Below are 13,579 nucleotides of genomic sequence, written 5' to 3'. Positions count from 1 at the left end.
AAATTACATTATTCTCATTTTTATTTTGATATGCAGTACCTCAGAGTATTCTGCATACAAACTGTGAAGTAGAGACTAGCTCTTCACCACATAGAAGCCCAGAAGAAAAAAAACAATAGGAACATAAATATATACTGAAAGCAAAAATGGTTTTGATTATGCTAATTTTCATTTCCAGGAATTAATCTTGCATGTTAAGCAATTGCTTTTATGTATCTTTCCTACAAATATCACAACAAGTTTTGGAAAAAATGAGGTGACAAAATTATCTGTCACTACTAGAAAAAGCAACAACCTGATACGCCAACTTCTGCTTTAGAGCATTCGTACTAATTTCTGTTTCACAAGAGCTTTTATCTTCTCCAAGAACTTGGTAGCTCTACTGGCCCCCCCCTAAAAATAGTCAATAATGAGAATCATTTTGCAAATTCTATAATCTTGAACTATAAACAGGGACAAAATATGAAAGCAAGATTGTAATATACAGTGAGAAAACCATCCACCACGGTATTATATAAATAATATTTGTGTAAACTAGTTATGCACATTTTTACTCTTTCAGACAAATTGCTTATGTCAGCAAAATGTATTTTATGAACAACAGTGAAAATAAACATTTGCCAAAAAACACACAGTCTGAAGTGTTTTCCATTCTCTACAGTCATTAAAAAGCCAGTGTTTTCAACCTGGATTCAGGAAAGAGTATGCTTAATTTTTCAGAAGCTTTAACAGCCTCTTTCCTTTGCAAACAATTATAATCAGAAAAGCCCTACTATGCCCTGAAATGAAAAGGAGATTTAAGTATCATATCTTGTTGCAAATGTACTTCGACATTTTAGAAACAAAGAACAAGTACAATCAAATGATGGCATATATTAGTAGGAATAATACATATGTTGAACATTTCTGTAAGACAACTTCGTAATCTAAAGGCTGCATTAAAAGTATATAGTAGTTTGAACAGAGAAAGGCCAGAACTTCTTCAAAAATTTAGATAACTTATTTCAGTATGTTAAGACAGAGAAAAGTAAACACTGCGGTTACACTTCAGCAGAAAAGATAATCCAAGGTAAGTCACCAAAAACACTTGAAAAAAAATAGAAGTGTGAATTAAAAATAGATAGCAGTTCTTCATGGGAGAAAAGAAAGCGTTATGGTACAGTTTCCATCCAAACCAACGGCAGAATAGTTTAGTTTTAATTCAACAAACTAATGGATAAAATTTGAAGTTTAATGAGGATAAACACCTTCACTCCTTTCTGCTAGGTATTAACAAAATATTTATTTCCAGACTATTTAATACCCATAGGATTAGCAAGCATTCCATACCATAGTCAGACAACACAAGCTTTTATCATTTGCATTTAAACCCCATTTATCAAGAAACACACACACAATGCCAAACAGGTCCTTGGCAATTTGAGCTGCTATTCTTGCATACTTCATTACTATGATAATAACAACAGAGTGAACCTCAGGAAGAGAAAATAAAATGCTTCAGTGAGTCTCTCTTACTGACTCAGGAGAACTTTCATGGTCCAAAGAGCTACAGCCATTTTCCTTTGGCTAGAAGGATGGGTCAAGCTTGACTCAGAGACAGACAAGGCAACAAAAAGGAACACTTAAAAAATAAAATAAAAAAATAAAAATTAAAAAAAAAATTTCACATTTCAAACTACCTGTTAAGTCAAAATATGCTGAACAGATCAATATCCCAGCAAGCAAAGTGATCTTACCAGTAAACAACATCCAGTGGTGCAAAATATTTCTTCATAATTAAGTCAGCAAAGTAAGCTTCTGTTTCTCTGCAGGCTGTGCCATTGCCAATCACAACAGTGCTACAGCTTTGCATGGAGCAAAAAAAACGAGCAGTTACTCCTAGATGTTCTTCTAGACTTTTTCATATATAGCATTCAATCTACAACAGTGACCAGTACATCTTATTTTATATGACACAAGGCCTGGATTTAATGAGAACATACTCCTAGTAATACCACATTGTGTTTAACCCATTTTCAATGTGACAGTTCACAAGATGAGTAAAAATTTTCAATTATTTGTAATGGAATTGAACAGTGGCAATAACTGCAGAAAAAAAGACCAAAAACACAACAGATACTTCACATTCATAAAAGAAATGTAATATTCTTTACAGTTCTCAAACCCTTTCCCCTCTTATTTCCCTCATCTGTTGAGTCATGAAAAAGGGCAGAAGCCCAAGCAATCAGAATCTTAATTCCTTGATGGGAACATCATAGTTTGCAACAGCTTGTAAGGTCATTGCCTCTGACTGCCCCCACTACAGCCAGTCAACCATCAAATCACCTTGTTTAAAGCCAGTCTAATGCTGAAAGACAAACTGGGCTGTACGCTATGGCCGTGCAGCAGCTGCCTCAGGGGACCAGATGTCTGTCCACAGGGGATCCCAAAACAGTACAATAACCCTCTAAACATGCTGCCCCTATTTGCAAGTCCGTCTGGAGATCTATCAGAGCAGGATTTCCTTTGCTTAATAAAACTCTTCCAAAGGCTGCATGTGGCTTTTGGAACAGGGAAAGATCGATGAGTGGTTTGGGGGTTGTGGGGGTGTAGGAAGAGTGAGGCTAAACTTATTCCTTAGCTGAATGTTAATTTCTATTCCTAAAAATAAATGGATTGACAGAGCTTTATGGGAATACATTCATAGCATGCAGCCTTAGCCATAGCGATGGTTTGACTTCATATGCTTCTAACATATACACAGTGTTTTACTACGAACATAGACTAAAAGAAAAATAAGCTCTGAACTATGTAAAAAAGAATAATTCCAGTTAAATCATTAGAATTCTTATTCCACCCAAGAGCAAGTATTTATATAGTGAAGATTTTCATCACATTTGGTAAGAAAGTGTAATAAATGGAAGTTCCTTTAGCATACTTATGCTGCAGCAGAAGCCTCTTTATCTTCTCAGCATCACGAAATCCTTGACCAGAATGCAAGTAAACGACATCGGTGTGGAGTATCTGACCTAGAACAATGAAATCCAAAGCCATTTGATAAAAACCACAAAGATCCAAAAGCTACATCCTGTGGAACTAAAGTTAATCCAATGATTCACAAAGCAAGCTTCTTAAGCCATCTTTCTCTTTAATTTTGGTACCCAATTAGAAGAACTGTATGGTGGGCAGAGGACTAAAATGCTTTGGTTGCCAAAGCAAAATGAGTTGATGCATTTTCTACTTCCCTGGGGACATATCCACATAACAAATGATGAGCATTTAGTCATATTAGGCAAGAAAAGTGTATTATATTATGAAAGAGAAAAACAGCAATTCACTGCAAAAGATTTATTGCTCCAGTCTAGTACATTTTACAGAGTGAGTAAAGAGACATGAAAATTAGGAATGCAGACTCAGGACTTGCAGCCCAGGAGCTATGATATGAAAATCCAGTGCCAGCTCTTGCCATCATCCCATCTATCACATTTAGAAATAAAGCTGTATTAACTGGTACTAATGGCTTATGGTTCAATGCAAGCTAATAACCATTTACCTGACCCTTATTGCCATTTTAACACATGTCAATAACATTTCTTTGCTTATACCCACCCTGGGTAGATACATTCTCAGACAAAAAAGCAGTGACAAAAATCAAAGGAAAACAAACTATTTTGACATGGGTCTAAAGAGGTATGCATCCCCAGATCAGACTAATATGATCTGGAAAGGTTCTATTCTATATATGTCTAAAAAATGGACTAAAAAGTTCTGCAAATACAATGTTTCTGACTTCCCACATTGACACACATAATACTAAACAAAAGGGTCGATAAAGTGTCCAGATGTCCAAGACATTACCCATGAAAAAAGCAAAGTATTTAAATTCAAATTCTTTGTTCAACAATAAAAATGCCAGGTGTTCTCTTTGCTCACTACTGAGAGGCACAATTATTTGAACCTGTATTCAAGAAAGCAGAAGAGATCTTAAATTCTATTTTAGAGAGGAATAATAACACCGAAGTAGACACCGAAATCCAGGTGCTAGAAACGTAACACTGAACCTGAAAAAAGGAATTTGCATGACAGGATGTGTGGAAAACACTAAAAGCTTAAGACAAAAATCAATTCAATAAAAGGTAGGTTTTAAAACTATTCTCACTTCTAAATGAATATATTTTTATCAGTCCTTTCAAAAAATATTTGGAATTGAAACTTACTGGTTGGTGAAATAATCGCCAACTTGCAGCCATGTTTGTAGCCAGGATCTACTCCCATCAAAACACGGCCCCTCACAGGGCTGGTCAGAAGCAGCTGCCGGAGATTTCTCCCAAACATCATCACAGACTCTTTCTCTGCATCAGATGTCAACTTTGATCTTAAAAGGATGAAAGTAAAAAACATTTTCCCCTCAATTAGCTTTCAAATGGACTTTTGAATTGTTTCAAAGTTGTAAGGCTTTTTCCAATCATGTTTTCATTATCTTTAATTAAATATTAAACTACCAACCAAGTTTTTGATGCTATATGATTATCTCATTCTGGTTCCAAGAAAGTAAATCAATATAAAGAGTATAACAAACACCTATAAAAATGTAGATGTACCAACCAACATTCAAACTTTAACTCATAATTTTGAGTGAAGAACAGCTTCTCATCAAAGCTGATACCTAATTGCAAAGAAAAGTTAATTTGAAGATTACATGGATTAACTTAATCATAACTTCACAGTTCTGAGAAAAACCACTACCCAGTAAAAAAAGATGATCATTCAGGCTGAGAGGTACTACAGAGAAACTGGTAGGGCCTGTCCAATTAATTGCTAACACATCATGACTCATGAGGTATTTAATTTCACCTACGAATTACATTATTTAACAGTCATCACAGAAGTGTGTAGACTTAAGGTCTTTCTAGAAGGGTATTTCACTTCCTCAGAACCAAACTGGGAAGTTAATGGGGCTGTGATGTTCCCTACCTTTCTTTTCCATATCCTTCAACAGAAACAAGTGAGATAGTGCACTAAGGATTGACTTTGGTGACTTCAAGCATGAACATTTAGAGCAGAGTGTTATAAGAAACAAATCAGTCTTGTTGAGTGAAGGTGTATGAGATGCATGATGTCTTATTTGTCAGATGTGATCAGTAAGACAGTGACTGATAAGGAGTTTTGTCATGGTATGGCATTTTATACAAAAAAAAGCAAAAATTGAAAAAGTAATGGGGACACAAATATTCACAACCTAGCTGCCCTTTTTTTTTAAATATATATTTACATTGCCATTTTCAGCTGCATTATATTGTCAATAACTACAATAATTAGGCAAGCAACAGCAGTCCAGTAAAGGCTTCATGTAGCTTAAAGAGTAGCCAGTGCCCTTATTCTCCTTTTCACCCATCACTGAAAAAAACCCCAACATCTAAATATTTTTACAGAAGAAAACACAAGCAAGCTACAAACAGCTCAAACACAACCTTCATAAGGGCTATTTGACATGATGGGATATGAAGATGTTCTGAGCAGCTTTCAGATGTGAAAGAACTTGAGTCTGACCTGACTTTGCCCAAGATCCAACCAACCATCTCAGCCCCATCTCATCCCACAGTGGCACAGAAAAAGCTGTAAGTCCTCATAATCTCTCATTTAGAGATGGATTTAGATTCTCTTTCACAAATCGCTGGTTTAACACCTTCTAAGGAAATGTGCAACAACAAAAGACTCTCATATCCCTGTGCTTTTTGGGTTTTTATCAAGTGTACCAAATTAACACAGACATGATTTAAAGGGTGATGGTGGAGGGTATACATGCATTCTAAGACTTAGCAATTCAATTGTGCCCTCAGCACCACAGAGCAGACACTGTATATTGCCACCACTAAACCCAGGAATCTGGGAATGGCTGCACTGGTTGATGTAAGTGGTCCCACTGTCCCATTGTTCTGTCTCCAAGTGTGGCTACAAGCAGCTACCTAGGGAGCTGATACAGCAGCACTAGTTTACCTGCTCCATAATCTTATCATAGCCTCCAACAATTTCCATCTCAGAGTAATTGCTGAGCCTGACACAATCTGTCTCTTTAGTAGCCCATAACAGATCTCTTGCCCAACTATCCCGTTTCCTGCTGAACCCATGCACATTTCTCACACCCATGTAGATCATTGGCAGCAAGTTCTGCAGGTCCATCACAAATCGTGCAAACCAAAAGCTGCCAACTTTTGGTTAGAAGCTGATCCTTTATAATTTTTATGGCCCCATAGATCTTACATTGGAAGGAAGTAAAAATATATCCCTAGAAACCTCATGTCATGCTTCATACACCATTTATCTCTTAAGTCCTCTCTTCTTCAATCTGAAGTGTCATAGCCCAGTAAATACTTTTTCACAAAGAAATTATTTGATACCTTGTTCCCCCCTCACTGGGCATTTTCCAGTTCTAATGAATCCTTTTAATACTTCCTCACCTCACCCTGAGGTGAGAGGACCAAAATGGCCAATAGCACTCCATATACGGGCCAACTAAATCAATGATTCTCTGTTGTGTCTTTATTCCTTAACTAAATAAGATTATCTTCTAAGCACGTACACTTACGTGGAGCTACCTTTCACAATGCCACAATATCTTTCCTGAGTGTCACAATAGTTTAGAGTTCATAGTATTCTATATAATACAATACTTGCTTGCCCTCACACACATCGTTTTCCACTCATCTCCACTGAATTTCAGTTGCCATTTCATTTCCTGATCACTTGGTCTTGAAGCATCCTTCTCTCATTCTTAAAAAACTAAACAAAAAGAACCTAATCAAAAGAAAAAGCTTCTTCCAGGAAGAGTCCAGGGAAAAAACAATTCGATGCCATTTGCAAGAGACCAGAGAACACAAAGCCAGCTCCTAAGCCTCACAGCCGTACAGATCTTCTACGTACACACACAGAGATTGAACCAGTCATATGTGCATAGAAATGAAGTTTAAAAGTGGCTTGTAAACAAGGGAAGGTGGAATGCTCTTGAACTGGAGGCTTTGTACAGGGACAGGCCAATTTCAGCTTTCCATCTATCACAAAGATATGGGGTCCCTATTGCCCACAAAGCCAAGTCCTCCCACACCGTAAATTCACATCGGTCCACCTGTGAAGAGAGAATTGTGACGGAATTAAAATTGCCCCTAAACACATGCTATTAGTTACACGCACCTTATGGAAATCATGTTTAAATTTGGCACGGATATACAGAAACTTTTATAGTAACAGGAAATGTTACTGAGAGTGCCAGGTGCGTAGGGGGAACATAACGTATGTCCTTTCTATTACATAATATCCTGTATTTTTTAATTTCAAATATAGACCTCTCTTTTCTCTCTGTCTCTCACTCAACACTTGTATCAATGACATGATCTACTGTCCCAGGTACTGGCCCTCCATTTCAGGTTTGATCCTTGAACAAATATCAAGCTACCTCAGTCAATCTAGTATCTTTCTCTTTTGCAGTGCACTACTGGCTTCATCCAAATGGCAAGATGCCCAGCTTCATGTTTTTCCAATTTGTGACAATTCTCATTAATATGGCAGAGATCTAAGGCAGAGGCGGATAGCAGCCCTCCTCTCTAAACACAAGAGGAATGGTTATTTTGTATAAAACAAAACAAAGCTCTTCAGTTGCTATTTTACAAAAAAGTATTCTTTTTTCAAGCCCCTCCCTTGAATTCTATGAAGCTCTCAGACTGTAGATCACCAACAGGTATGTTGTAAAAAAAGCAAATAATCGAATCACGAGCTGCTAGCTTCTATATTCAATGTTGCAAGAGTCAGTTTTTAAATTGAGATTTAAAACTCCCCGCTTCCACATACAGTCTGAGAGGCAATCCCTTCTGTGGAAAAATATCTGCGAACTAGCTTCAGGTGCAAAACAAGATATACAGAGAAATGTTTATGTCCCTGAAGACAGAGGAGAAAAAGCACTCACTCCAAGGAAGCATGGAAAATTAGGAAAGGATTATCCATTAAAAAATGTCCGTGCCACATCACTTGCATCAAATCCTAATGGAATCATTCCATGAAGTACTGCAACAAAATAAAATGTATTTCAAAGAGCCAAAAGCAACACTGGACATTATTATACCAGATATTAGAAATGATGATATCTGACAGAGCGGAAGAAAGGAAATTAAACAATAAATATGGTAACTGTCTTGCTGGCAAGTTTCATTATTCTGATCACTAGAAGCACCAGAAACTTCAACACACTCTTGGAAACTTTCTGTTCCAACATTTAACGATAATAAAAAGGAAAGGAAAAGAAAAAAAAAAAGAACAGCGGGCGGTGGGCTGGAAATACTAATGCTAAAAGGAGGCATTGAATACTTTAGCAGCCCTTTGCAAGAGTCCTAAAAAAAAAAATCAGCTGCTGGTGTGGGCATGAAGAGAATAAAACAGTGATAAGGGTTAAGTGATTTGCATTCCTCTCTACAGGAGATGTTTCAGCTTTTCCTAACCAGACACTGTCAATCGTGCAGAATTATCGCACAGTAAAACATAAGCAGATGCCTACTCAGGAACAGGCAGTGAGCTTTGTATTCTTTGCATCTATGACTTGTAGGCTACACCTAGGAAGTAGTAAGGAAAGTAGCTTTTTTATTTTAAGATAACAGAAAACCTTCAGCAACCTACTGCTGCAGCAGCCCTCAGTGTTATACAAACACACAAGCCACAGCAGTCCTGTGGTAGGAACCAGGCAACAAAAACACCATAAAAGAGCCTTGAAGAACACTTATGTCAGTTTACTTATTGATGATAAAACCAAACCCCACTAAATGGTAAGTCTTTTTCCTTTATTTAGAAGAGTTTAGTTGTAGAGAAGGCTAGGAACATCAACTACTTTCACACCAACATAACAGAAACCAACAGCTGGACTCACCATGATAAGATGTTCATCATTTTGGCCAAACAATAGACACCATTACCTCCCCTAAAGTAGTTACATGTACTGTGGTCACAAAAAAATCCGTGAAATTCACAGTAGCAAAAAGCAGGGTCACTAATCAGAAGAGGTGAAGCAATTTTGCTTGCAAAATAAACTGTAGTGAAAAAAAAAAACGAGAGCCACCAGAAAAATCTGCTTTCCAAAACTTCAGCTGACAGTTCTTTTCAGAGGGGAAGAACATAGAATATCTGGTTAGTGATACTCAGGCAAAGAAGTGCCAGGAAAACAACTCAGATTTGAAAAGAAACACCAGAGCAGAGCCAAGCAGGTACAGAAGAACTACATTTGACAGTCTGATTTCTGATTTTTAGGTACTGAATAAACAATGCATGGCATTTTGATACAAGTAATCTCAACATTTCTGGTCCAGTAAGCAGGGTCTCTCTGATAAAGTCCATTTGAACTACCTCAAAACAGGTATTAAAATTTAGGTCACATATCAAAAAAGCCTTGCCAGAATCAAACATGTTATATGCTTTGGGGAGCTTCTTTTGCATTCCAGAGAAGTTTCACAGCATCAGTATTGTTAGATATTGGAAAATAACACTTTTAGAACATATACTGTAGACTTCTTTACATATTAAATCGTTTCTATTATGTGGTAAACTACCCCATGAAAATACCCTATTTAATCTTACTTGGATACCAAGTCTTAAATTTCCTTTGAATTTAGAACAATATCATACAAGTTACAATTTGTCTGATTATATCATTACTACTGTATCATCAGAAATAAGTTTACTGACTTCTCTAGAGCCATCACAGTATCCATAAAATGGTATCAGACCAACTCTATGACTATTTCAGGTACCACAAAGTGCAGATGACAAACATGAGTGACACTTCCAACCACAATCGCTTTGCTGGTTTCTTTCAGACTAGTAAAAAGGGAGTCAGAACAATGTCACTGACAGTACTATTGCTGTAACATGAAGAGATGGTGGAAAAATTCAGTGACATAATAGTTTATGCTAATACAAGAATAAAGATGCAACTATTACAGTAATGTAGATCTAAACTGTACATCATTAGGTAAATGTACAAGCTATAAATATGTAAACGTGTCAAATGACTTCACAGAGAAATCATTTATCCACTGTAGCCTAGGTCACAAATGAAATTTACAGAAGCAAGACTACAGAATGCATTCCTTCTGTAAGCACAGAGGGTAAAAAACATGCTGATATTTTCAGGTGTATAAAAGATATTCTAATAAAAAGTTGGGGATGGAATTTTGAAGAAATTCGTAGTATGAAAACACATATTCCTCCTGAGCTTACCTGAATTCTCTACAGAGGAGAGGATATATAAGGCGTTTATACGCATCCTCTACTGAATTCCGTAGTATCCTCATGAATTCTGGTTTTAAAAAATGTTTTGGTCTCCATCTACAGAAAAATAGAAAAAGAAAAGTATTTTAAGAACATATGCAAAAACTCAGGTAAAATGGAATTTTTTTTAAAAAAAGAGTTCTACATTGAGTCTCATGTCCTATAAACTGCAGAATTACCACAATAATTAGGCAATGAAATCATAGCTTTGAATATGAATGGGATGAGAAATTCCTCATGGTTGTACTATCAGACAAGGGACAAGGCCTACCTTTTCTCTTTTTTTGTTAAGTATTAGAATGCAATTGTATTTTACATGTTGAAGAAAATATAAAGAGATGTTGCTTTTCACTTTGAGAAGCCGAAGCTTACCACAACTGAATAGAGAACTTGGCTCCATATAACCAAAGTTGCATGATTTGCTATTTCTTGATACATAAAAAAGACTAAACATCCTCTGTGAGCATCAATGCAGAGCTTCTGATATAAGGCAACTGTGTCCAGACAGAAATTCAAGAGCTAAACTAATTTCTATCAATGAAACCAAATTCAAATTTCCTTTCGAACGTTTTGAGTATCTCCATACAAACTCAAAATGAAATCCGACAGTTTTGCAGTAGCTGCCCCCCCCCCCCAAAAAAAAAGCAAATGATTTTTCTCTTTTACCTGTTGCCGATCTATTTAAAGTGTAAATAATATTCTAGCAAAAAGGGAAATGAAATAAACAATACCAAACACACACAAGACTATTTCTCAACATTTTCCAAGCCAAACTCTGTGGAGCATTTCCTTCTCTAAGGAGACTGTGCACAGTGGTCATAGCCCTAATGATAGTTACTTGAAATGGTGTCTTAAAATACACATCAGTTACAAAGGTACCCACAACAAAGATCCCAGATATTTATTCCATTGGTTTTTTTGCTTTGTGAAATGTTACTGCGGGGGGCAAGGAGGGGAAACTTCTTGAACGAGCCCAACTGACTCACTGAGATTGTCCACGTGATGAGAAGGCAGAAAAATTGAGGAGACACAGCCAGACATATCATACTCAAACAGGAGTAAAGACTACAAACACTTTCAATTACAGTCCATCTGTTTTGTTTTGGGTGGTTTTTTGTTTTGTTTTTTTAATATTGATAACATTCAGAGTTTTCTTCATTCAGTGTATATTTTACACGTCTGGATCCCTCACTGCAACGTGAGATACGTATTTTTTAATACATCTGGGGCACGTTTTATAAATTTGTTGTTTGATAGCTTTTTTTTTAATTAAATATATGCAAAATGAAAGAATTCTAGCCATTTGATAATGTGTCCAGATGCAAGTCAAGGCAAAGACAGGACTGAATTTTACTTTTGACTTTGTTTACTTGCACTCAGAAATACCGAGAATCCTAACTTGCTCCTGCCCAGCCAGCTTCGCAGTTCTTTAAGGGGATCTACCATTTCCTGAAACAGCTTTAAGTGTCTGCACCTATAATAGCTGAGAAATGTGTGATCAAGTCAACACTGCATTAATGCAGACAGACATGGGAGCAGAATTAAGCTCACCACTTAGTTTTACAACATCCCGAGTAGTGAGTGCTTAGCCACATGACCTCATCACTTTGCTAACAGTTTTTGCAAATAGTTCTATTACACTTATTTGTAACTAGAGACTCTTTCCATACCTATATAAAACTGGCAAAGGCTTTAAACCTCCTTATTGCCATCCAGTTCTATAAACATGAAGTTTTTACAGGTGGCAAGTATGACTACACTCTCACAGAAAGTATCCTCAGCACAAATAAGAATGAATTTGGAAACGTGGCAGCTGCTTCCCCCCTCTTCCATCCATTAAAGCTACATAGCAAACTTTTTCTTCATAACTAGTTAATCACAGCAGATATTTTTATTACCTGCTTATAGAGAAGTAAAAATTATTTAGGCAACATTCTATAAGAAATCCTAGAACTGCTACAAATGAAAAAATACCTGAACAGTGCATTAAAATCATAGCAAATACTGCATTTTAATCATTCCAATACTTTATGAGGGAAGAGAAAAATCCACTTGACTGCAGAAAACAAAGCAAAAGCCATGTGTGTATAATTTTAGAGATCATCAAAGCCTAGTTAAGCTTCCCTTTAAGAACAGATTTTTCTTGATTAAATAATCAAGAGTTGACCTTCAAAGCCCTTTAAATGAAGTCCTATTTAGAAAAAGTCCATATAAATAATATCATCTTACTCTGCTCATCAGCTCTCCGTGCGCGTGTGCTTACAACAGGGACCACCAGAAGCATAAATGGCTTAGACTACCAATACGCCTCAGAGGGCAAAACCATACATCAACAGAATTAACGTAGCCCACATTATGAATCATTAGTATTAATTAACAGCTGTTCTGGGAAGAGCACAGCTTGGCTTTTAGACCTGAAGCACACAAAGCAGAGCTTTATTTTCTTCCAAGACATTCTGTAAATGTCATGCATTCAAGACAAAGCATCCCTTTAAGGCCTGTACCAGGGACTTCACACAGGACCCCAGAATTTTGTCTGGAAACTGGAAAAGGTTGTCAAACACCGAACTTCATTTTCAAGGCTGCAGTTCCACTTTAGAACACAATCTCACCCCTTCCCAAAGAACAATTCCATGTTGCCTTTACACTCAAAGCCAGCTAAGAAACCCCTCTCCAGCTCTTTCTAATTGATCCTTTTTCTATGTCCCACTTCTCAACTAAGACTTTGGGACCAGCACAGTTCTAGTGTTAATGGAGCCAGGTTCGCTGTCAAACCCAGCAGAGATGCCATTTTGTGGGGAAAAATACAACCAAATAGGGCCAGACATGAGGATTTTCACAAGTTTTCAGCACAAATCTGAATTTCAAGGAAATTATAGATCCTTCTACAGGCAGATAAATATTCCAAACCTGCAAAGAAAATACAGTCATCTTAGAAAGCACCTAAGTAGAGCTCAACACAATACTGAAGAACATCATTCTTCCAAGCCATGTACCATCACAGGGGTATTTAGTACTAAAAAACTCTGCCTCCGAAGAACACAAAGGTCAGTATATTTGTCACTAACTCAACAGGCAGTAGGTGATACTGTTTTGTGACTAGAATACCGGCCAAACTCTGTAGCGAGGTGGCATTTCTGGTTCTGGAACTGATTTTGTGTGTGACCTTCAGCAAATTAGTTAATACCTTTGCAAAGGTTTGAAATCCTTGCCTCAAACAAAAGTTCTTAACCTTCTACTCTCACCAATAAATCGATGCAATGAAAACAATGCAACTCCCACCCTCGCACAGTCA

The 13,579-nt window shown here is 36.9% G+C and overlaps 1 protein-coding gene across 1 annotated transcript in view; it reads right to left on the bottom strand.

Moving 5' to 3' along the window:
* SRBD1 (S1 RNA binding domain 1) overlaps positions 1–13,579 on the bottom strand; it is a 124,689-nt gene that overhangs the window by 92,611 nt on the left and 18,499 nt on the right. The window contains exons 11-14 of the mRNA XM_080342907.1: positions 10,234–10,341; positions 4,197–4,354; positions 2,918–3,008; positions 1,737–1,844 (exon numbers count right to left, since the gene is read on the bottom strand). Coding sequence (XP_080199033.1) covers positions 1,737–1,844; positions 2,918–3,008; positions 4,197–4,354; positions 10,234–10,341 — 465 coding nt within the window. The remainder of the gene's footprint in view (positions 1–1,736; positions 1,845–2,917; positions 3,009–4,196; positions 4,355–10,233; positions 10,342–13,579) is intronic.

The sequence above is a fragment of the Nesoenas mayeri genome (genome assembly GCF_963082525.1).
Source record: "Nesoenas mayeri genome assembly, chromosome: 3".
NCBI classification, from domain to species: Eukaryota; Metazoa; Chordata; class Aves; order Columbiformes; family Columbidae; genus Nesoenas; species Nesoenas mayeri.
This window is presented reverse-complemented; position numbering and strand designations above follow the sequence as displayed.